Source organism: Poecilia reticulata, linkage group LG10 (assembly GCF_000633615.1).
Source record: "Poecilia reticulata strain Guanapo linkage group LG10, Guppy_female_1.0+MT, whole genome shotgun sequence".
Lineage (NCBI taxonomy): Eukaryota > Metazoa > Chordata > Actinopteri > Cyprinodontiformes > Poeciliidae > Poecilia > Poecilia reticulata.
This window is the reverse complement of record NC_024340.1, coordinates 26,766,541-26,789,115: the sequence shown is the minus strand read 5'-3', so window position 1 is coordinate 26,789,115 and position 22,575 is coordinate 26,766,541. Positions and strand designations below refer to the sequence as shown.

The 22,575-nt window shown below is 40.9% G+C and overlaps 1 protein-coding gene across 1 annotated transcript in view; it reads left to right on the top strand.

Annotated features, from left to right (window-relative positions):
* Positions 1-22,575, top strand: part of nexmifb (neurite extension and migration factor b) — an 88,782-nt gene that overhangs the window by 46,092 nt on the left and 20,115 nt on the right. Inside the window, exon 2 of the mRNA XM_008420071.2 lies at positions 20,603-20,733. Coding sequence (XP_008418293.1) covers positions 20,652-20,733 — 82 coding nt within the window. The 5' untranslated portion in view covers positions 20,603-20,651. The remainder of the gene's footprint in view (positions 1-20,602; positions 20,734-22,575) is intronic.

Sequence of the window (22,575 nt, the reverse complement as noted above, 5' to 3'; positions counted from 1 at the left end):
TAAACATCAAGGGAAAAGGTAGAATTGCTCTTAAAGGGGTTGCCTGGGAGTAAACATGAGTAATGTCCCAATGATAAAAACAAATGTGTGCCCTCTGGAGGTCCTCTTCTCCGGCTGTTTTTCTAAGGGCTTCATCAACAACAGTGCCTTTCTGTTAGGCGAACTCTGTTTGGGATATAAGAGTCTGCACGGGGCGCGTCTCTGAATGGCTGCCCTGGGCATTGAGCAGAACGAGGCACAGAGTGCGCTGCAGCGGGAAGCTCTGCAGAAGCACCAGCCCTCTGTTATTCAGCCGTTGGCCTGTGTGCCACAACATTGTGTATACATCTGTAATCTTACCTACCCCCTGAGCTCACAAAGACCCCCACTGCTGCCGTCTTCCACTATGTTTCTGTTTTTTTTTTTTTTTTTTTTTATACATCCATCTTAGCCTTTCTCTCTCATCATACTCTCTCTTGATCGCGTCACTTGCTCCCCCCCCGCCCCCACCACCCTTTCTTTTTCTTTTTTTTCACAGAAAAATATAGTCAGGCAAGCACACCCACACACTTTCTCACGTTGGCTCCCATACACAAACACATGAAGGGCCTTGAAGACAAACCATGTGTGAGATCATGCTGCCTTAATGTGTCAGGGACATTACAGCCCGCTCACTTTCTCTGCTTATTTGAATCATTAAAAGAAAACGCGCAAAAGGGGAATCTTTCCTCGTTTTCGGGGTCAGCTTACGATTCTTTCATGGATTTCTGCTTGCGCGAGGGTTGGAGAAGGTAAAACCTCTCTTCGGCTGAAGCTGAACTGGAGCTGCCAGTGTTTAAATATACATGAAGCAGAGGGCTACATGAATGCGATCCTGTCCTGGACGGCGAGCAGTTATGAGCTGTGTCATGTGTCGGCGCTTTCAAGCCGACTCCGGCTTTCATCAGCCTTTGCCTCTGTGACGCCGTGACGTTTTGCCGCACCCTCCCCGCTCCCAGCTCCCCCCCGGCGCCGCTGCACACACATGCTGTTAAAGGGGCGTTCGTTTGCATGTTCTCCCTGCTGCTGCCGCCGCGTCTTGTCGTGGCGGCTGTGTCAGGGACTGCGAGAGGTTCTTTCATGTGAATTGATGGTTTTATGTTAAATAAATAGAAAGAGGCTTTTAAAGTGCATTCTGTTCTTTATTTTTACTTCTCCCGGCTTTTATCTTGTCCCTGACAGGCTGATCTGCTCGCGGCTCCAAGATGATATTGTGCATTGACAGTCCAAGTGATGTATTGTCATCATCTCCTGGTTGATATGTACCGCTGCTCCCTTAAGGATAATATGCGCCTGTCATGCTCCGGCTTGAGGATTTCATAAGATCCCGCTGCTGCCCCGCACTTCAATAAATCCTTATTGCTTTCAATACGTTCTCAATCAGTTGCCATTTGCCGCAATCACTGTTGCATGTGTTACTGTACACTCTGCTTCCAGCTTCAAGGTTTGTGTGTATATTTCTAATGGGAGCCATTACAAAACACATCTTTTAAGCCCCCACTGGGTTCAAAACAACGGGAATGTATTTTTCCCTCTCTTTCTTTCTTCAGACGGCAGCGGCTTTCACAATTGAATCTGAATGCCATGCTTTTAGCGCCAGGGTTGTTTGATTATCCACAGACAGGGAGCTGTGCTGGATTCCATTCCTTTCATCATGCTTTAACCAGTGTGAGCCGGCTCCCCTGTCGTATTTTATGAGAGGTGATTTTTTTTTTTTTAGGGCCTCTCCTTTATGCAGATGATTTTGGCTGCCTCTCCCCGGTCTGGTCTTCAAGAGCTGCATATTGGTTTTGACAAGAGAGCTCACCCTGCTAGATTCGCTCTCACTGAGCTGTCTACATGACTGGATATTCTTGGCCATATGCTAATGTGAATTACACTTAGCAACGGGGAGGGGAGGGGCGGATGCGTCTACAGGTGTTTTCAGAATGAGGCTCGGTGACAAGAATATTACACCGCACTGGAAACCTCATTGACCCTTCACACTCCCGCAGAGAGTGGCGCTCTGTGCTGTTCCCCACTCGCGTATGTTCTTTTAATACTCGGCGCTAACGTCCACATCAGTTGACAGGTGTCTTCATGTGCAACGTGTTCATTCAAGGAGAATTTGTTCGCCTATAGGACCGGGAGCCGTCGTCTATGGAAATTGTTTTCTTTTTCCACTAGGAAGTGTTGATGTGCGTATGTGCCTGCAGGCGTTTCTTCTGCTAGATAATGAGGAAAGCATTAAACAAAATGACTGTGCAACTTACAAAGAGAACGTGTCTTTATTTCACATTTTCTCAAATCGTACCAACTACTAATTAGTGCAGTTCAATTTCTGGCAAAATTATCTGCAAACTGTGTCTGTGGTCTGTAAAATCAGAGTGTTTAATACAGACATAAACATGGTTTTATCATGTTCTTCTCAACAAAGACTAATTGAAGCCTAAAATATTCGAGACAATTTGTCCTGCAGGTTTCTGGTTGAGTATATAATATTAGGAAATTGTTGATAATGGATCAGTTATCAAACAGTGTAAAATTTGTTTTCTCACATTTTTAAAGTTTTGAGTTTCATCAAATGAATATTAATATCAAACAAAACCTGAGCAAGAACAAATAGGAGTTTACAAATTATAATTTCATTTATTTTAAAAGGCAATCCAAATTAAACTGAGTCTTTGACTAAAAGATTTGGTTTTATTGTTTTTTACGTCACCGTGGAGGAATTTTGGAGTGCTGATCCACTTCTGGTCCGTGTCCTGCTTCGTAACGCTTGCAGCTTGAGGGAATGAGCTGATGACCAGACATTCTCCTTCAGGATTTTCTGCTAGAGCGCGCAATTTATAGTTTCATCAGTTACTGCAAGTCACTGAGTTCCTGAAGCAGCAAAGCAGCTCCAGACTAGACTCCAGATAAACCACAACCAACATGTTTGACTGTTATTCCCCCCCCGCTCCCCCCCCCTGAATTGCTGTCTTGAGCGTCATCCAGATGTTTTTCTGAAAGATTTGCGTTCTTTTATGTCAGCAGTGGTTTTTCCCTTGTGATCTCTCCCCTGGACGCCGTTGCAGCCCAGTTTCTTATTGCTGAATAATAAACACTGACTTTAGCTGAGGCAGCCATGCTGGTGCTGCGGATGCTGTTCTTGGTTTCTTTTTTTTGATCCTCTGGATGAGTCGCAATCTGCTTTTGGAGTAATTTTTGGTAGGCTAGTCACTCCTGGGATTTTTCACTATTCTGATTTCTCCATTTTTTTTTTTTGGATAATGGCTCTCAGTGTGGTTCACCGAAGTACCAAAACCTTAGAAATCGTTTTGTAAGCTGCATTCCTGACTGGTAGTTGTCAGTGATTTTGTTTCTCATCTCTTCTTGAATTTCTCTAGGTCAGGCCACGATGTTTTGCTTTTTGAGATGCTGTACCAGACTAACTCTATTTACCAGATGTATTGGTCCTACAGGCTTCCCAGGAACAATGTAAACATATAGTTAATCACATTCATGACTTTAACAAAGGGGGCTTTTTTTTTTTTTTTTACATTGGACCGGGTTGGGTTAGACAAATTTTGTTCCTATTAAATGAAATAATCATTTGAAAAGTTCTCATTATATTTATTTGTATATGCTGTTTGTTATCTTCGAGTCTAGGTAAAATAATTTTCTTTGTTAAATAAAAGCAGCAAAATCATGTTATATGTTTGTCTTTTACACCTTCGTGGTAACACAAGGAAACAATAGTGGCTTTACTCAGGGTTATAGTTAAAGTTTGATCCTCACTGTCTTTGTTGGACGATACCTGCTGGTATCTTCACATCTCCATCATATTATTAGGCATTATTTACCAACTGTAGGATGTAGACGCTTTACTGGACATAAAGCCAAACAAAAGCACAAGAACTGTGTAAATAAATTATGTATTTAGTCTGGTCTTATAAGTCCAGACTAAAACAATTTTTAGAACGCTTAAAGTTTCAATAAATATTCTTGATCTCTTCTCGTGAAATGATTTTCTGTGACTAACTTTTGATGTCCATCAGCTCTTACCAACCTCCCTGACCTTTGATGAAAAGCATCCCCACAGCATGATGCTTCCCCCACCATGCTTGTATGTTCAGGGTACTTTTTGTAGGACTGTTCTCTGTAAAACTACATATGAAATAGACATTTTGGCATATTACTTACAAGTTTGGACATCTGCTGGGAACATTTTCTAAATGTTAAAATTTCTTGTTTTAAAGTAGTTTTTTTTGTGGACATTTGACTGGATCCCACCCCCCCGGTGCACAGGTGATATATTGTAGGGCTCGTACTCTTGTGCCCATCACTGTGAAGTGAACGGTGATGTCACTCAGGACATTCCTGGTCCAGGTTGAGTTTTCCTCCAGGTGTGCAGCTTTAATATGTCGATTTTCCTTCGAGTTGCTTTTGCATTCATACTCGTCTAATTGAGAGGGCATCAGTGAGCAACAAGCAGTTGAAGCTTAAAACACAAAGTCAGTCATACAGCGTGTGATAATCGTGTCTCCTACCCTCTCTCCGCTCCCCCTGCCTACGTAGAGGGCTTTGCATGAACGCCTGGCGAGTGTTTCTCCTCAATGCCACATTGCTATTGTCCACTTGTCCCTCCCTCTTCTGTGCAATCACATGCATGAAGTTGTGACTGTAAATCCCAGATGTTGGCAGGTCATCCTCCTCTGCAGCATTCTGGTAAACTGTTGGCTGACAGCTCTTGATTTTCTCAAGCTGGCAGCCATAATGAAAGATAACACAAAGAGGAGCTAGGTAGGTCGTCTTTTTTTTTTTTTTCCTCCTATCCCTCTCCAGTTGAATGGATTGTAAAAACAGAAAAAAAAAGAAAATGTCCTCCCTCTTTGAGCGCGGAAAGAGATAGAGTAGCTGTGTGGAATAAAGGAGATGCCTCTTTCTCTATCGCACTCCATCAGCATTATTTACCAGACCTGCCAGTTGCTTTGTACAGCACCTCTCCCTGCCAAGTAGGCGACTGGCGTCCGACCAGGGGCTAGTGACAACAGGCTACAGTGGAAAGCAGGGGGAGAGCTGTGTGGATGAGCCAAGTCTGCTCATTCCAATAGGCTCCAGCGTGAAGCACAGACGTCTATCTGCGCTCAGAAAGCAGAACGTGCCACTATAAGGGCTTCTCGCAGATTAGAAACCGAACCCGCTTTTTGAATTTGATGTAAAACAACAAGAGTGGTGTGGTAGTGTCCACAGGTCATTTGTTAGACCTCGGCTGCTGTTTTAATGGCTTACAGTGATTCCCGGGCTTTTGATTGTGTGGAGCGCTATTTGTACTGCAGCGGAGGTGAATCGCACTTGTCAGAGAAGCTGTAATGAATGTATTTCCCCATCAGCCGTCCTTACAGAACCTATGGAAAACATCAGCATTTGGTCTTTGGGTACTGAAAAGTGAGTTTTTTTTTTTCTTCTTATCCACATCGTGTCACAGATGGTGGGAAAGCCTTTGTAATGCTAATATAATATCACACTGTGTCGGCCCAGCTCCGTGGTTCTCTCTGTGTACCAAGCAGCCTGGCTGTGGAGTGATTTACCAGTACGGAGAAAAAAAAGACCTCCCTCTGTTTGCACTGAAAAGGCTACGTGGTTGGCGGGTCCCGCCGTTCGGCCTGCTGCGACTTTGCCCGCCTTGACTTTATTGATTCGCTGGTCCATCCAGTGCTGTGTGCCATTAATTAACTCTGTCTCTGAATGTTTGTCACATCGTGCATGCTTATTAGGAAGGATATTACCAAGGGGTGCAAGGCGTTAAAAGCAGCTGGACGGACGAAGCGGAGGAAAAGGACTTGCTCGCTACTGGCCATGCTGCAGATTTTAAAAAAACACAAATGCACGTTTCAGTCTAAAAATTAGTTGTTGGTTTTTTTGTTGTTTTTTTTAACATAAAAAGCAGAAAATTGCACCTCCTGCTACTAATGGCCACCTCCCTGGATGCGACCCAATGGCGGGCCACTTCCTCCTGTTTTAACCAATGGCTCTGTCCCTTCTTCCACGGCAGCGACTCAGCCGCTCAAGAGGAGGAGATAGGAGCATTGATGTCTTTCTCTTGACGCGCCACGTCACGGTGTTGTGTATTCCTTTCCCAGCCCTCATCCCTGATATTTGAATCGCAAGGGGGGAGCGTTTCATATCCGTGCTGAGAGAAGAAGGGGGATCTTGTCTGTCTGAAAGAGCATGCTGGATTAAGGGGGTTATTTCCCCAGAGGGGGGGATATGAGAGTGAGTGTCACTCAAGACGGCTCTCACGCTGCCGCTGCATGTTGCCAGGGAGCCCCCCGTCTTTGACTTCTACCACTCTCCTCTCCCTCTGCCACATCCTCATCATGGCTACCATCTCTCCTCCCTTTTTTTCCCCCTGCTAGTCCTTTGGTGCCCTACAGGGAGAGGAGAATTGTGTGGTTCTGTGGGGTGGTTGTTATTCCAATCACACCTCCGATGCAGCGAGGGTCCAGTAAAGTACAGAATAATTGGCAGGTTCCAGACAGCCATTCTGTTCTCATGTGTGTGTGCGTGCTCGCGTGTGTGTGCGTGTGTGTGTGTGTGTGTGTGTGTGTGTGTGTGGCTGTGATGAGAAGGGGGGCTGCTGTAGGTGCAGCATTCAGGGGTCATTTCATTAATTACTTGCTATTGTGTTTTACGCATGTTCTCACATTCTGTTTGTCAGCTCAGGTTGATTAGATGCACATGCTGACAAAAGATCCTGCTTCTGAATGTGGAGGGAAACATCAAATAGGGAGGAAATCACCCCACATTAAAAACAGAGCTCTTAATAAGCCAAACTGTGAGATGCAGCAATCCGAATTTTTGTGAACGACCTCCAATCTTTGTAAAGCTAATATATGAATATCGCTTTTAGTCAACAACCATTATTTTCAGAAGCTAGTATGAATAAATTCTTTTTTTTTCTTTCCTCTCTTTCGCAACCGCTTATCAATTATTTAGATTAGGAAAAGTGGAAATGTTACAATGTGTGTGAGGGAGTAGCCCTCACACACGTCTGTTTCATATTGAATCCATATGGAAGACCCTATATTTTTTATTTTTAACAGTCGGGGGAGAAATCTGGTTTTAGGGGAAGCTGCTTACTGAAGGAGATTCTGGTTCTCCCTCAAACTGCGTGTTGCATTTCTCATCAATCTTCTTACATTGGATTATATATGCTTGTCTTCTAAAAGTCATTAGGGTTTTTGCATTTTCCTTTATGATGTTATGATGCTGTTCAGACAGAGGCTGGATGTTTGAAATGATAAAACAGAGCAACTTTGCTGTACTCCATCAAGCCTTTCTGCCATCTGCTGAACTCTCTACTTCCTGCAGCATGAATGTATTTCATCATGTCATAGAAAATTCAGCTTCTTTTTAAATAGCTTCTTGCATGTCTTTAAGATTAAACACTTCCGTAATTCTGAATCTTACAGCTACCATTGAAATTTCTGCACTCAGCAACAAGTTCCACACTGAAGAGTGTTGTTGTCAGGAGGGTCTGCTTGGATTTTAAGTGGAGTTGCTACGTGATGTTTAAAGGGGTCATGCAAAATCCGTTTTTTTTTTTCACCCTTTAAGCATTTAAGTCATTTTCCAAGTCTTTGTCTTCTTTTTCCAATGCTTTGCTTCCTTTGATAAGATCATTCTGGAGTGCAGAAAAGTTGAATTTAATGTCTCCCGGTGCAGCGTAGATATCTTTATGTTCTGTTTGCTTGGGTCATATTTTTCAATACATTCAGGTTTCTCTGTTTCCTATTTCTTTTTTTTTTAAACTATTATGTCACAGTATTTGCTGCAGAACTGCTAAATAAGGTCATCGACCTTTGGCTAACCAGTTTCACAAATCCTTTTAATTTCTGTTTTCCTCACAGTGGTTTTCTTTTTGAAGTTCAAGGATGTCGAATCTACAAGTGGATAACTCAAATCTTTTGTTGTTAGGTGTATTAACCCACACAATTCAGTCCAGGCTCTGGGTCAATCCTCTTCTTTCTCAATTAATAACTCCATGTTACATACATGTTTTGCCTTTTGTTTCCTCCCTCCTTACATTTAACATTAGCCATGTATCCAAAGTATAGGGTATTATTTTACTTTTTTTTTTACATTAAGTTTTGCCATTGATTGTAGAGGTAAAACTATAAACTGCTTAAATCTCATCTATAACTCAAGGACACATTACTGTGTAAAAAAACGTATTTCTATTCATCTTGCGCATATTTTCTTTGGGTCATTTGAAAGTCTTATGACATATTACAGATTATAACCACTCATTAAAACAAAACAACTATGATCTCCTAATGGTAGGAATTATTAAGGGACATAATTTCCTTACAGTAAATTATGAAGCAAGTTACTTTATATGGTCAGTTCTTGGTTACCAAATTTCAGACACATCTGTCTCACAGAATTTGGTCTGAAATAACCAAAGCTGCAAATGTTCAAAATATCAAATGCGAGAAATATCTTGTATCTGATCACATCCTCCTTTGCAAGTATTTCTTATCAGTTTAATAAATTAATATTTTACACAATGAAGCATACTTATCTGAACTGATTTCAGTACCAATGCAACTTAACCTTTTGCTGTTTATGTCTATGTTCATTGGCAAAAAAAGAAGCACTATTAGATATGAATCGTAATGCTTTGTTGTGACCATGATTTCAGTAAAGTTAAACCAACAGGTTTAAGTTAATTGCCCAATAGGAGCCCAGCCATTGCACACGAAGAGATTTGACTGTATCCATTTGTGTCTCAGCTATATGGCCCCGTAGTTAACCTCACTGCATCCCGGCCCACTCAAAGTATGAGTCAGTGATCATAAATTTCACTCAGGTGAACAACAGGCCAACTAAAGCAAATACTTGGGGAAACTTGCACCTTATTAACTGAGGCTCATCCTGAGTCAGAGGGCAGGGGTCACAGGTTGAATGCGTTCCCTCTTCTGACTGATAGAACTCCGGGATGATCACTGATACACATCAATGGAGCCGGGCCGTGCAGCCAATCAAGCTGGGGGGGGGCTGGTAATAGGGATTGGTACAAACACCAGGGAAAATAACCCAGTTGTATCTGCTGGAAAACACATTGACCCACAGACCTAATGGAACATGCATCCCATAGGTGCTCTGCTGTATTGATTAGCCATTCTATGCCGTTGTAGCCAACACTGATATTGAGTGTGATTTTGCTTTTTTTTTTCCGTCTGTGCTGTAGGCATGCCTGTTCTTGCAGAGGCTAAATTAAAATGGTTACAGTACACCTCAGTGTTGTTACATGTGCTGTTTTTTTTTTCCCAAGTCTCTCTGCTGTGATTTCCTCTCATTGAGCTCAGCACCATAGCGACCATCATCACTTCTTCTGATGCCCTTTCCTTCTGATCCAGCTTCACCTTAAAGGGCTTCTCATTATGAAGGACACTTAGTTATTACATGAACGCGTCCACACACACACACACACATACGCACACACACACACACACACACACACACACGCACCCCCACACACACACACACACACACACACACACACACACACACACACACTGGACTCAACATAAGCACACCTCTACCTTAGTAAAAGAAAAATACCTAGAATACCTGGAATCAAAGCTTTTTACCTGTTTATTTATCATAAGAAACACATTCATGCTGACTATTGTGAATAGAAGAAACTGTTCGAGCCTTGAAAACTGCACATATGTCAATTATTCAAGAGCTTTTATGTGATTGAGGTAGAACAAAGTGGCAGTAATAAAAAATATTGATCACTTCAACCCATAAAGTGTTTGACAGGAATTGTTGAGGCAGAATCAGGCATTGACTGAGTGCCTTTGCAGGCGTGTAAACCTGCAGGACATTATGTCACCGTATTAGCACCGATCACTGTGGTATAATGGCCCCCAGTCCTCCCAGCCTGATTTAGATTCAGCCCAACAAATGAAGCGTAGCTCTAATAAATGCACCTGTTGGAAATATGATAATTGCCTCTCTGATGGCTGACCTTTTTTGCCGCAGCAGTAAAGATTATTTGAAGCATGCATGCATGCAAGTGCACGCCTTTGTGTGCCTCAGTCAGGAGTTCAAAGGGCCATTGCTGCTGCTTTTCGACTCTGTGTTTCTGGGGGGCGGATGCAACTTTTGTATTTACCAGCAGTTAGTCATACATCGGCTTCTTTTTTAACTGTATCGAGTGGGAGCAGCACGGACGTGGCGCGAGTGCGCACGGCCACGTGCACGTGCGCGCGCACAGCCTCATTAAACACTCGTTTCATAAGACTGACCCTTCAGGAGCAGTGGGCGGACCGAACACGATCCGCTCAAATGAGCAAATTCATGTGCCACGTGAAAGTTTTGGGTGTGCTTGGAAGCATGTTCGGATTCAGAGTCCATTTGCGATATCTGTGATCAAATAATTCCACAGTGCAGGGCCCCACGCAGCTCCCTCTGTACTGTCTGCCGCACTTGTTTCAACCTCCTTTGTACTGCATGCCGAGCTCGTTATAACAACCTTGGGCGAGTCGAGCTGCTTTTTGTTAATGTCATCACATTAACCGTGTGTGCTAGTGTGCGTTCCCGTGTGCCATAAAGAGATGGCTTTATACAGACACAGGATATATCCATATGTGCGCGAGGATGCCATTGCTTCTGTCTCATTAGCGCCTGAGCTGAGGCCCTGAGCCGCTTCTTGCGCTCCATTGGGACAGCTGATGAGGCCTGACTATGTGACCTTTAACAACCTAATCAACTTTTAACACCTCGCCTACCGCCTGCCTTATTGCCATTCTTCTCTCTGCCATTCACTGTCATACCCCCTTTTTTCTGTTCTGTTCTGTTTTAAGCTGCAGCCTTGTTTCCCCCATCATATGTGCATGTATGGACAGAGCAGCGTTGTACACACTTACAGCAGCTGTCTCTGGAGGAAAGTGGGGATGTATTGTAATAGTCTGTCTATCTGCTCACTCTTGACCTTCTCTTTGCTTATTTTTCTCCTTTCCTTATCTCTTGCTGTCCTTTTCTCCCATATTGAGGAGCTCAGACTATGGTAAAGATAAACAGAGGAAGGAGAACAATTTTTAAACACAGACATCATGCGGTATCTCTCATTCTGTCCCGGTTAACCTTTTTTATTTAAAAGTCAAGCTGCCACAGAAAATGCTAATAAAACGGAAGGTTTTAATTTTAATATACAATCAGACTGACAAATTTCTTATTTCTACTCAGTTTTTCTGTCCAAAGACAAGTCATGGGCTCGTAGGTAGTACTCATAATATGATAAAATCTTAATAGAATTAACACAAAAACCTAAAAACTAAATATATTCCATGATCTAGTTTAGGAGCACTGTCTGTCCTGCAACTTGTAGGCAAATTTCTCATGTAAGTCCGTTCATCAACAATTTTTACAGAGGTGTACTAATAAGTAGTTTCTTTGATGCAGGTGAGCTGGAACTGGGATACATTTAAAAGCACAAGAGATTTGGAACTGAAAACCCCAAATCTAATTGCTTTTGTTTAAAACATAACGAAAACCATCAACCACATTGCTGCTTAGAAAATAGACGTACTTTTAGTCACTTTAAAGACATTTCTAGCATGGTCCATGGCAGACGACTCTTACATTTTCACAACTTGAATGAAAATAGAAGCAAAAAATAGTTTTCTTTTGAGATTGCTCTTACTGTTCTTACTATGGCTAACTTTGAGTTTTTTCCTCTCAGTAATTAACCTCCACCCCAAATAGTATTAATGTCTTAGGTAATGTGCAGTATAGTCACTGTTATTTTGGCTTTGATACATAGGTTGTTGTTACTGTTGGTCAATAAGTTTACTGAATGTAATTTCTTATGGAGCACCCTAGATGGGCCGAATCGTTGGTTAGTAGTTAAGAACTGAAACTATGTGAGCAAATTATATTAATCGAGACAAAATAAAAACAAATATCTGAAAAAAATAAATCACTTTTCATGCTACAACATTGCTGAAAGGCAAATACCTACAAGAAGTGCTGTAGCCTATAGGCTCCAGGCAGAAAGGCTGGAATAAAGACGCAAACATAGACTGGAAATCCCTGCAGGGACACATCTAAAAATCATTTTCTGTGAGAAGTGTACGATAAATAAAAAACACATAAAACAAGAAGCAAGAATAACCTGCTATAAATTCTGTGTTTAAGACGCTCTGACGATCCATCAATACTGTGCAGCGGTATGAAGAATGACAATTTTAAATTGATTTGGACTTGACTCCCCTCAACCAAAGAGGAAAGAGACAATCTGGCTTGTCGCCAGAATACAGATGAAAAGCCAGCATTTGTGGTGGTTTGAGGGTTGCATGAGTGCATATGGCATGGGTTGGGTACCTGGCACATCTTTAAATGCACTATGAATGCAAATCATTTTTTTTTTTAATTTATTGTGGTTTGTCTTGTTTTCGGGCAACAAATGTCTGGCATATGTCAGAAAATCACTGCCAAACTACATTCTGCGTGCTGTAAGGCAGCGTGGCTCCACAGTAAGATGATACAGGTGCTAAACTGAGCTGCCTGCAGTTCATACCTCACACCCACTGCTGTTAACACATTAGGAGATTAAAAATATAACAGAAAGGGTCCTAGGCTACTTAGCAGCTCGATGTCTACAGTGAGAAGTAATAGAAAGTCTTTTAGTCAACTTTCGAAACTGCAGTTTTTCTTTGTTTGATGCAGCACAGTGGTAAATAATCCCCACTTATCAAAGTCAAATTTTAGACATATTTAGGCTTTTTTATTATCACATTTACTGATACCCCAAGGTAAAGATGTGTAGGAAGATTTAAGATGCTTTTCTTTATTGCAGCATCGCAATCTCGTACTGAACAATTCGTTCCAGTTTTCTAACAGGGAGTTTCCTAAAATGTTTAATTTGTGCTCTACTGCTTCCACACTAAATCAGTCCTATTAAATTAAAGAATGCATTTTTCCCAATATTTTGCTGTGGGATTATGCTACTGCAATAAAATATGAATGTGTTTTGAAGTAGATCTTTAACTGTGTTGGTATTAAATGTGGAGGACGTTGTATTTGAGTTGCATACAGGAGTTAAATAATACGTTGCTAAAGATTAAAAGACAAAAAAAAACTGACAAAAGAGTCACTTATTTAGGTGGGTCTTCTGTCAGAAACCACTTCTCATAATCAGAGGTGTCCAAAGTGTGGTGTGGGGGCCATTTGTGTTCCTCACAAAAATGGAATAAATTCAGTTTGCCAGCTTCAGGCAACTGATGCAAATACACATTTAAAAAATACAAATTTGGTGCAATTTTCACTAATATCAATAGATAAAAATTAAAAGTTATATTGCTTTACTGTGCTGTGTTGTAGGAGGCAGGTAAACAATGCTATAAAGTGGTTTTTGTAGTTTTTATCTAAAAGAGAGAGAAAAAAAGTTCTCTCTCTTTTAGATAAAAGAGTTTGAACTGTTCACCTCCAAGAACTACTGACTCGATAAATCACTCTCGGCTAATTGACTCTGGTGTTCATAAGCCAATCATTCTTCGTGGCCATCCAGCGTCAAATCAGTCTAAAGGCCTATCGGTAAAATTAATTTCATTTGTATCTTTTCATTGAGTTTTTTACTAATTGCAGCAATAAAGAATTGTACATTTCTTTCAATATAAGAAATTTAAAGATCGTGGAGGAAAAGTGACATCTGATATTGGCAATGTCTGAAGCAATGAAATCAGGACTCGCATTGCAATGCAAAAGACAAATATTTATTTTCTCAGCTATTAATTGAGTTATTCAGAAATATTTAATTTAAAGATTAAGTATTTTTTTAAATAAAATTCATCTGATCATACTGCCAATACTAAAAGTATTGGCAGTATGTTCGACTCTTGGATGTCTGTTGTAGGATTTTGATGGTCTGTTTCATGATTTTTTTCTAATTTAAGTAATGAAGACTAAAACATAAAACACTGTAAAAAAGCGAGTCTAAGATGACCCTATCTACAACACTTTTTTCACTTTCAAATTATTCTGAACATTTTGCAGTTCATAAAAGTGGTTTCACATTCAAATATCAGTGAGCTATAATTAGTCTTATTGAACCGAAATTAAACGTTAGAGATGCCTGATTGAATGTTATCTGTTTTACTTAGTTGAAGATGGTTTTCGTAACAGTGGTAAAAATTCAACAACAGCTTAAAACAGGGGTCCCAAGCTCATGTTCTGGTTTGAGATACAATTGATTATTTGGAAAAAGATGCTTTAGAACATCATAACATCCCACTCGTTATCTGAAGTGGGCAGGAAAGCAAGTCAAAGGTCAAAACCATTCAAAGGTTGGTTCCCACAAAAACAAAATCAAACCCTTACTTTCCTACTTCAAAACCAACAAAAAATGGCATAAATTAGGAGTTTTTAACTTTTTAAAAAATTATTTCCTAATTTTTTTTCGGTTGTACAGAAATACATCCACAATGTTTGCAGTTATCAAAATATTAGCCTGACTTCCATAACTTAATTAAGATTAAAGTAATGATGGTCTTCTGAGGAAAAGTCATGGCTTCCATTGGGAGTTCTGCTCCTTCTTTCCTTCGGCAGGCTGTAATCTGCGAGGCTGCAGTTGCTACAATTGTCCAGATCTGTTTCTGCAGATTCCGCGGCGCCGATAAACGTCCTAATCCCGATTCCAAGTCAATCTTTACTCATCGGATGCCTCCCTGGCTCTTCAGCAAGGCTGTGATTGACGATGATTATCTCAAGCGGATGCCGTATCTGTTCCATCGCTGTGGCTGCGTGAGGGATCGGAGGTGAGGAAGCCGGATCAAATGGAGCCTCCGAGCTGCTGACGGAGACGCTGCACAGGAGCAAGGGCCCGTGTAGGAGACACCAATGAATTAAGATGTATAGATAAGAGAGATTCTCTTTCCTCTCATGCCTCAGAGACGTGTCTATGAGTTTTGTCATCAGCTGCTGCACCGAATTTACCTGACGTGCAATCTTTGCAGGTTAGCAAGTTTGAGCTTTCTATTAGGAGGCAGCAGAAGCACAAGCTGTTGCTGTTTTAGTTATTTTCTTTTTGGCTGTTTAGTTGTACTTTATTGCATATATGTTTTTTTTAAAAATACTTTTACATCAACTCGGAATGAAACGCCTCGCAGGAGCAGTAGAGAATAACTCCTCACCCTTCAGCTTGATGAAGACAGACATGACATATTCACAGAGGATCATTTAGCACCTAAACAGCCAGATGTTTCCCCCAGGAGCAGCTTGACAGAAAATCTGAACAAAGCGAAGCTGAATATTAATGTTGATGTTGTTCCATCAAATTCATAAAACATCACTTGTACTCACAGCGCTGCCTTTTGTAAGGCACGCAGATCTGTGGCTTGTTGTACAGCAGCAAAGAGGACAAATGCTAGTAGTAATAAAATTTATGTTTTTGTTCCTCCACTTTAGGGAATAAATTGCATAGAAAATTACTAGATGCTGTTCGAAGTACACAACTTTAACACAAAGAGAAGAAAGGAATCTTATTTAATGGATAATTAACAAGCAGCAAAACAAAAGAGCTGAGAAGGAATAATACAAATGTTATTTTAATGAATTTATAATCACTTTCAACTTTTAAATTTGTCCATTAGAACCTGCTATATTTATCGATGCACATTCGCGGGAAACCCTGACAAACCTCCTAAATCACAGAATTATTAGTTTACCTCTCCGTTTCGAATATATGTGGGTTTTTGACCGAGCTCCAGCTGAGGCAGTCTGCGGCGTTGGCTTCGTTTATGAAAGCTCACATCTGCTCAGGACTTGGCCGACTCGACTGGTGATCAGTTTCTTTATTCAAGGTCAGTGTTTATGATTAAACAATAAGACAGAGACTGGGCATAAATGGAAGCTATGGCAGAGTTTCAAGGTAAAAACCACTGCGAACCACAAAGACTATTCTCATTTTCTAAAAAAAAGAACATGACACTGAGAGATAAACATATTGGTGGTAAAGTGATGATCTGCAGATGCTTTTCTGCTCCAGGATCTGAATTGATTGTGATGTTTGACCGTCAGTTTGCACTGGATGATAAAGCAGGATAAGGGCTGAAAGCAGACCAGAAAGTGTTCTTCAGTGAAGCAAAATGAATGGTTTCGAGTGGCCTAATCAAAGTCCAGACTTAAAACTGATTCGGATTATGTTGCTTAGCCCGTGCCTTATCCTTCTTGATGCTTTTTCACACAGAAACACATTGGTTTGGGTAGCATTTTTTTCCCCTTAACAAATGAAGTCATCATTTGAAAACTGCAGGTTGTATTTAGCCGCATTATATGTGTCCCGTAATAAATTGCGGTTGATTATCTGAAACATTTAGGTATGGCGGAAAGCACAGAAAGAAGAAATCTGTAAGAGGTAAAATCATTTTTATGGCACGGCTTGGCTTCTGGCACCAATGAAAGAAAAATCTAGTAATTTCTCTATTGAAAATAAAAAAAAAAATGTCTGGTTTTTTTTAACTCTTTAAAAGTTCCTATTTGCAGACTTTAACTTTGCAAGTCAGTCATCTTGTTTTCGTCCAGCTCAAACGTCCGTCTGGAAACATGTAAATTCCTGTTTTGCAGTTCAAACAGAATGCACAAATGTTCGCCAACTGGAGGCAAAATTCCTTCTGCTCCTGTTAGATTCAGTCCACGATGAGCAGAAATGAGCAACGTGAAGTAGCTGTTTGTCCACGTTCAGCCAAGTAACCCAGGCGGAGTCTCTGTGAGACGAAGAACATGGGAGATGTTTTTCTGGCTCAGTGGTTGTATCTTCAATTAATGCCTGGAATGAGCAAAACTTTAACAAAAAGTCAATTTTATGATGTGATCATTCCAGATTTACTTCCAGATTGAAACTGTAAATGCAAGGTGTGTGTGTCCTATATCTAAACTGTATGCTTGCATTGCATTGCATTGGGGCTTTTCTGCAGCCTAACCTCTTGCATCCAGGTCTGGATCATTGCTGTCCTGCATGTGAAATGGGTTACTCGGCAGCAGTGAGCCTGCTCTGAAACTGTACACCTGTGCTGAAAAGAGGAGTCGCCATTTCAGCGCTGTCTGTTTGGATCAGCGTTCCCCGTGGCGCTGTGCCCTCTTTCAGAGCTCCTCTCTCGGTCACCTGTTCCTTGGCCCCTGACTCTCCCCCTGTTTTGACACAATGGGCCCTTTGTACCTGTGTGTACCACTGCTGTGAGACATTCCTTGCTTCTTTTTTTTTTTTTTGTTTGGACAGCAACACACAACCCAAAACCGACTATCCCCGTCGATGCGGCCTCATTCAGGAGAAATTCAATCGTAAGGAGGAGAAGTATAGCAAATTGTGGGACTGGGAAGAGGCTTGCAGGAATTAGATTGTGTCGCTGATAAGTTCTATATAGAGCGGGTAAACACGTTCTTATCTTGTTATCCAGCTTGCACATTAACACATGATCTGTGGAGGAGGGTTTAAAAGGATAAATCAAATTCTAATCATTGTGTTTGGCTTGCACCCACTCTCTGCTCTTTGTCTCTATTTCTGTTCCTCCCGATGCAAAAGGACCCCCGGGCCCACGAGTGAAGAACAATGGAGGGGTCAGAAGTACCAGCAATTTTCCCTGCACCTGCTGAACGCTTCAGAAATGAGTGCTCCGGTGATTACGTGGCCTAATGTGCGATGTTTAAAGAGCAGTTTCCTGCAGCAGAGTTAAATGCTAGTGCCCTCTGTGAAGTATTAATGATGTGGATGGATGAATCAGGTTGGAGCAAACCTGTTGACGGCGGCCACGGCGCTCTCCAAAGCTGTGCCCAGACATCAGGCTTAACCGCTTGGCAAATTGGACATGCTTGTTGGCTGTAGCTCCAATTTATGTGCACTCTCTATTGCAGTTAGTCCATCTTCATTATTGAAATAGCCTCTCGTCAGGTCTTGACAGAGTGCTGGATATGCTAAAGGAGGGAGGGAGAGAGGAGAGAGCTTGCAGGGGGGGAGGAAAAATCATGAATAATGTGGAAAATAAACATTTGAGGCAGTGGAGCTGGAGCCGGCTGGCAAGAGGGGGTGTTGGGAGTGCTGGTAAATGCCCAGCTTTGATTCCCCCCCCCTCTACCTCCCTCCTTGTGATTGTATGCGCAGGCTTGTGCCGGGGGATGTTGACACTGTGGATCCTCAGCCATGGGGCTTTATCTCACACACATGCAGTCAAACATACAAACCTTTGAGCAGCTCTCAGCGCTGAACTCCTAACAGCACCTCTGTGGCTTGAACAGCATCCCAGCTGCGAGCTGTGTCACACTTCTCACTGGATCCAGCCTGGGTTTTTCTTTTTTTTTTTTTGCAAACTGCTGCCATGCTTGCTTCATTTTTTATTTTGATCAGGCTGATAAGACCGAACTCGGCTCATCTCAGCCAGCCCGTTCCAGTTCATGTCATTTTGAAGGAGATGTGTTTATCGCCAGAGGTAGAAGTTAAATACTTCAATGATTAATACAACTTGACCTCAAAACCATTTTGTAGCTCTGTAGCTGAGCGCTTAATCTCAGGCTGGAGGTGCAGTAATGTGTCTCTTTGAAGAGAAGACCAAATACTGGATGGATCTACACAGTTTTGGACTATAAATACATTATACGTCTTTACCACTTATGTTGATGGGAAATTTATGCTGAAACTTATGCCTTGGTATATACCTATAATGACGTGTTGAATTATTTCCTCTTCAGGAACTCAACTGATTACATGTGGGTTTCATTTAGGGTCCGAGCTTTAAAAGGTTTAGCGCTTATAAGCACATGTTCACATTCGAAAGCTCAGACACGATTGTGTTAGCAAAAAGAGGAGAATGTCATCAAATTTAGGATGGGTGCCTTCATAAATATGAAAAAAACATGCCGATCATCAGAGAAATACAAATATGCAAATATGATGACTTACTGTTCCACTTGCAATGAATGTGTTTTTTAAACCAGAAACAATTTGTGGTGCTGTTTTTGCGTTTATATTTAGAAAATTTGAAAAACAGGCTCAAATTGCCACAAGATCTCTATCAAACTGCTTAACTAATCAGGATAAATGAACTACTTACAAGAGATCATAATAAATTAACTGCTTACGACTTAACAGACTCTAACTTGAAACATCCTGAACTATCAATTTAATTTGCCCTTTTGTTTCATCCAGCAAAAAAAACCTAAATCTAAATCAAAACCAAGACCGAGCCAATAATTTAAGATGATGGGCCCAAGCAAACTGGTGGAGTATGATCGATCGTACTGTGTTCAATATGAATGCTGTGGTTTACTACTATTGCAATTGTTATTTTTTTGTCCAGTTTATCTAATCTAATTAGAGTAAAGTTCTGTAATATAATTATTAAAAACGACTTAAAGTATAAGTTTGTGTGTGTGTGTAGCACTGTTTGGCTCTCTTTACTGCAGTTTATATTAAAATGCCCCACCTTTAGGATTCTGTACCTGCTACAAAAGTAGATGTAATGCCTCATAAGGTAATTACCCCCCTGAGCTGGTGTGTTTGCAGCTGCAGGCTGCAGCAGGGCTTCCCTTCAGGTAGCTCTCCCACTCAGGTCAGTAAACACCTAATGACATTTAGAGGAAAGAGGATGAAAGAGGTGGCACTTGGTTGTAGTCAGCTGCGCACTACCTTTGTCTTATTGTGTACCGTCTGTCTTAATCTCCCAGCCACCCCTTTCACACCACAAGGAGATCATGTTATTAGATCCCCTCCCTCTGCTCATTTGTCATCCGGCAGCACCGCTCCTCCAGAAAGGGATGGCAAGGGAAGGAAAAACAAAAAAAGAAAACGGCGCAAAAAGGGGAAGAAACCACAACATCAAATGTTCATCATTTGCTGGCTCGGAGTGTGCATCTTCTTCTTTTTCTTCCACATTCACAAATTTAAGCTTCTCTACTGATTTTTTATTTTTTATTTTTTTTTGGTTTCTTTTTTTGTCATATCAACTGTACCCTGCATGCACACCCAACACACATGTGCTGTACCTGCACCCAATTCCTCCCACCTACTCTTTCACTATCAGGAACTGCTACAAATAAAAAGTATTGCAGGTGTTCAGAGTGTACCGTCACCTCCTCAGCCACACTGCTTTAGTCTTTCTGTGAGCCGACTCGTTCCCTTGCTGCTCAGGGAGGCAGTCAGCTAATTATAATAAACAAATATGCTCAGAGATGCCTATGTGAGACTCACATAGGTTAACAACTCAGCTATAAATGTTAAATGAAGCCTAAAATAGGATAGTGTGGCTTACAGTTGCCATAGCGATCCCAGCAGTGACTCTTTGTGTACTTTGTAGGTTGGAAAAGTTTGAATTAATCTTAGATCCTGCCATAAACAAAAGAAATGAGTGACTGCTTTGTGTCTCAGAGGTCTTTTTGACGACTCGGTTTGGGAATTTTTTTTCCCTCACTTACAAGAGATTTGTGTTTGTCTGTGTTTACGGTCACCCTGCATGTTGAACTCTGCACTTCTGCATTAGTCACATGCGAGTTTTTCTGCCAAGAATACTCATCATACTCATGTTTCTTGCTGTCTTTGTGTCTTTTTTTTTTTTCCCAACAGGTGGGACCGTCAGAATGATGTGTAGGTGGAGCAGCGTTGAGCCGTATTGATGGATGTGCTAGCAGACAGCAGTCTCACATTGATTGTGAAGACTTCAGAACCGGAAAATGCAAATATTGTGGAAAATACAGGTAACTAAAGTTTAATGTTTTACTCAAAGTATTTTGTATGGATTTATGTGAGGATGAATATTTTCTTAAGTGGAATTAAATATGTTTTTTTTTCTTTCCATTTTCAATCTGAAAAACTTTTCCAAAAAAAAAACAAGTCTGAAAAGTGTAGGATCCAGCTTTTATTCATCAGCCACCCCTGATGAATAAAGGGGTGGCTGAATACCTAATGTATACCAATACAATACCTAATGTATTGGTATACATTAGGTATTGGTATACCTAATGTATACCAATACATTAGGTATACCTAATGTATTGGTATACCAATACCTAATGTATTGGTATACCTAATGTATACCAATACATTAGGTATTGGTGTCCATGTGTGATTTAATAAATTCATCTGTTATGTGAAGACTTCAGACATTTATTAGAAAACATCAGTGGACAAACGGCATCACAAGGACCAAGAAACGCGGCAGACAGGTCAGGGAGAAAGCAGAGTTAGTTTATAAATTAGCCCGTGCTTTAGATATCTCACAGAGCACCGTTCATCCATCATCTGAAAATGGAAAGAGTTTGTTAAGACTGCAAACCTTGCAAGAAAGACATGGCTGTCCATCCAAACTGACAGGCTGGGCCAGGAGAGTATTGTTAGAGGAGTATCCAGGAACCCCGTGGGAACTCGGCACGATCTGCAGATATCCACAGTTCAGGTGAAAAAATCTGTGGGTAGCAGAATGATTATTTGTCTATTTCACAAGTCTTTACATATGAGGGAAATAAAAAAAAGCAATTGTGGCAGGAAAGCTGTAAGAAGTCCCATTTGCAGTTTGCTACATAAAAGAAAGTGCTCCGGCTTGATGAGACCAAAATGTTACTTTTTAAGTTTATGTGGAAAACGATCTGAGCAGCACCGTAAACACGCCATCTTCACCAATAAGAATGGTGGCTGCTGTTTATGGCAGGAACTGGGAAAGATGATTAGATTTGGTTGTATTAAAAACTGAGGTCAGGAATACTGTAAATCCCAAAGGAAAATCAAATAGCAAAAATATAAAGTTAAAGATAGAACAATGTTGGGAGATAATTTGTTGGAAGCTGTGAAAGACTGACAATCATTTTCCCATCATTTTTGCTGTAGACGCCACTCATTGTACAATCTTAACAACATACTTTAGGGTTTGTGGTGGTAATTTTTCCAAAATGTGAAAAGTAAACGATGCATTAGTTTTTCTCACATGCATGTTTTGGGAATATGTTTTGGGTGAACCTGGATTTGAACCCAACGCCATCTTCCTTTGAGGCAACTGTGCTAACAACCAATCCAGTAATGTCTTATTTGTTTCCTTTGTTTCAGTTGTTGATCTTAAAATGGGAAATGTTACTTTTCCTCAGAATAAGTGAGCTTGAATTAATGAAAGCTTTAAAGGGGGCAATTAGTCGTACCATGCTCAAGATGTAGCTTCTTCTTAAATTAGTTTTTTTTTTTTTTACCCTCAGTTTTAAGCTCTTTGACAAGAAATGGGGACGGAGCAACACCTGCTTTTTTCAAAGAAGAGGAGAAGAAACATTAAATGAGGGTTTTTAAGCTATTGTTAATCCTTTCTCCTCATGCGCCTTCAACTCAAAAATATCATATCGGCATATTTTTTAATAAAATGGTGCAAATGTGAAAGAAGGGATGACAACTTAAGCTCAAATAAGTGGTTAATTTTGTTGCCATGGAAAAAAAAATAGAACATCTAAATTATATCGATTATTTTTTAAATTATTCTAAAACCTCCTCTTAGGTTAGACTTTTTTATTCTGTCATTCTCATTATGTTTCATGATTTCACAATAGTGGTTTCTGGGGGTG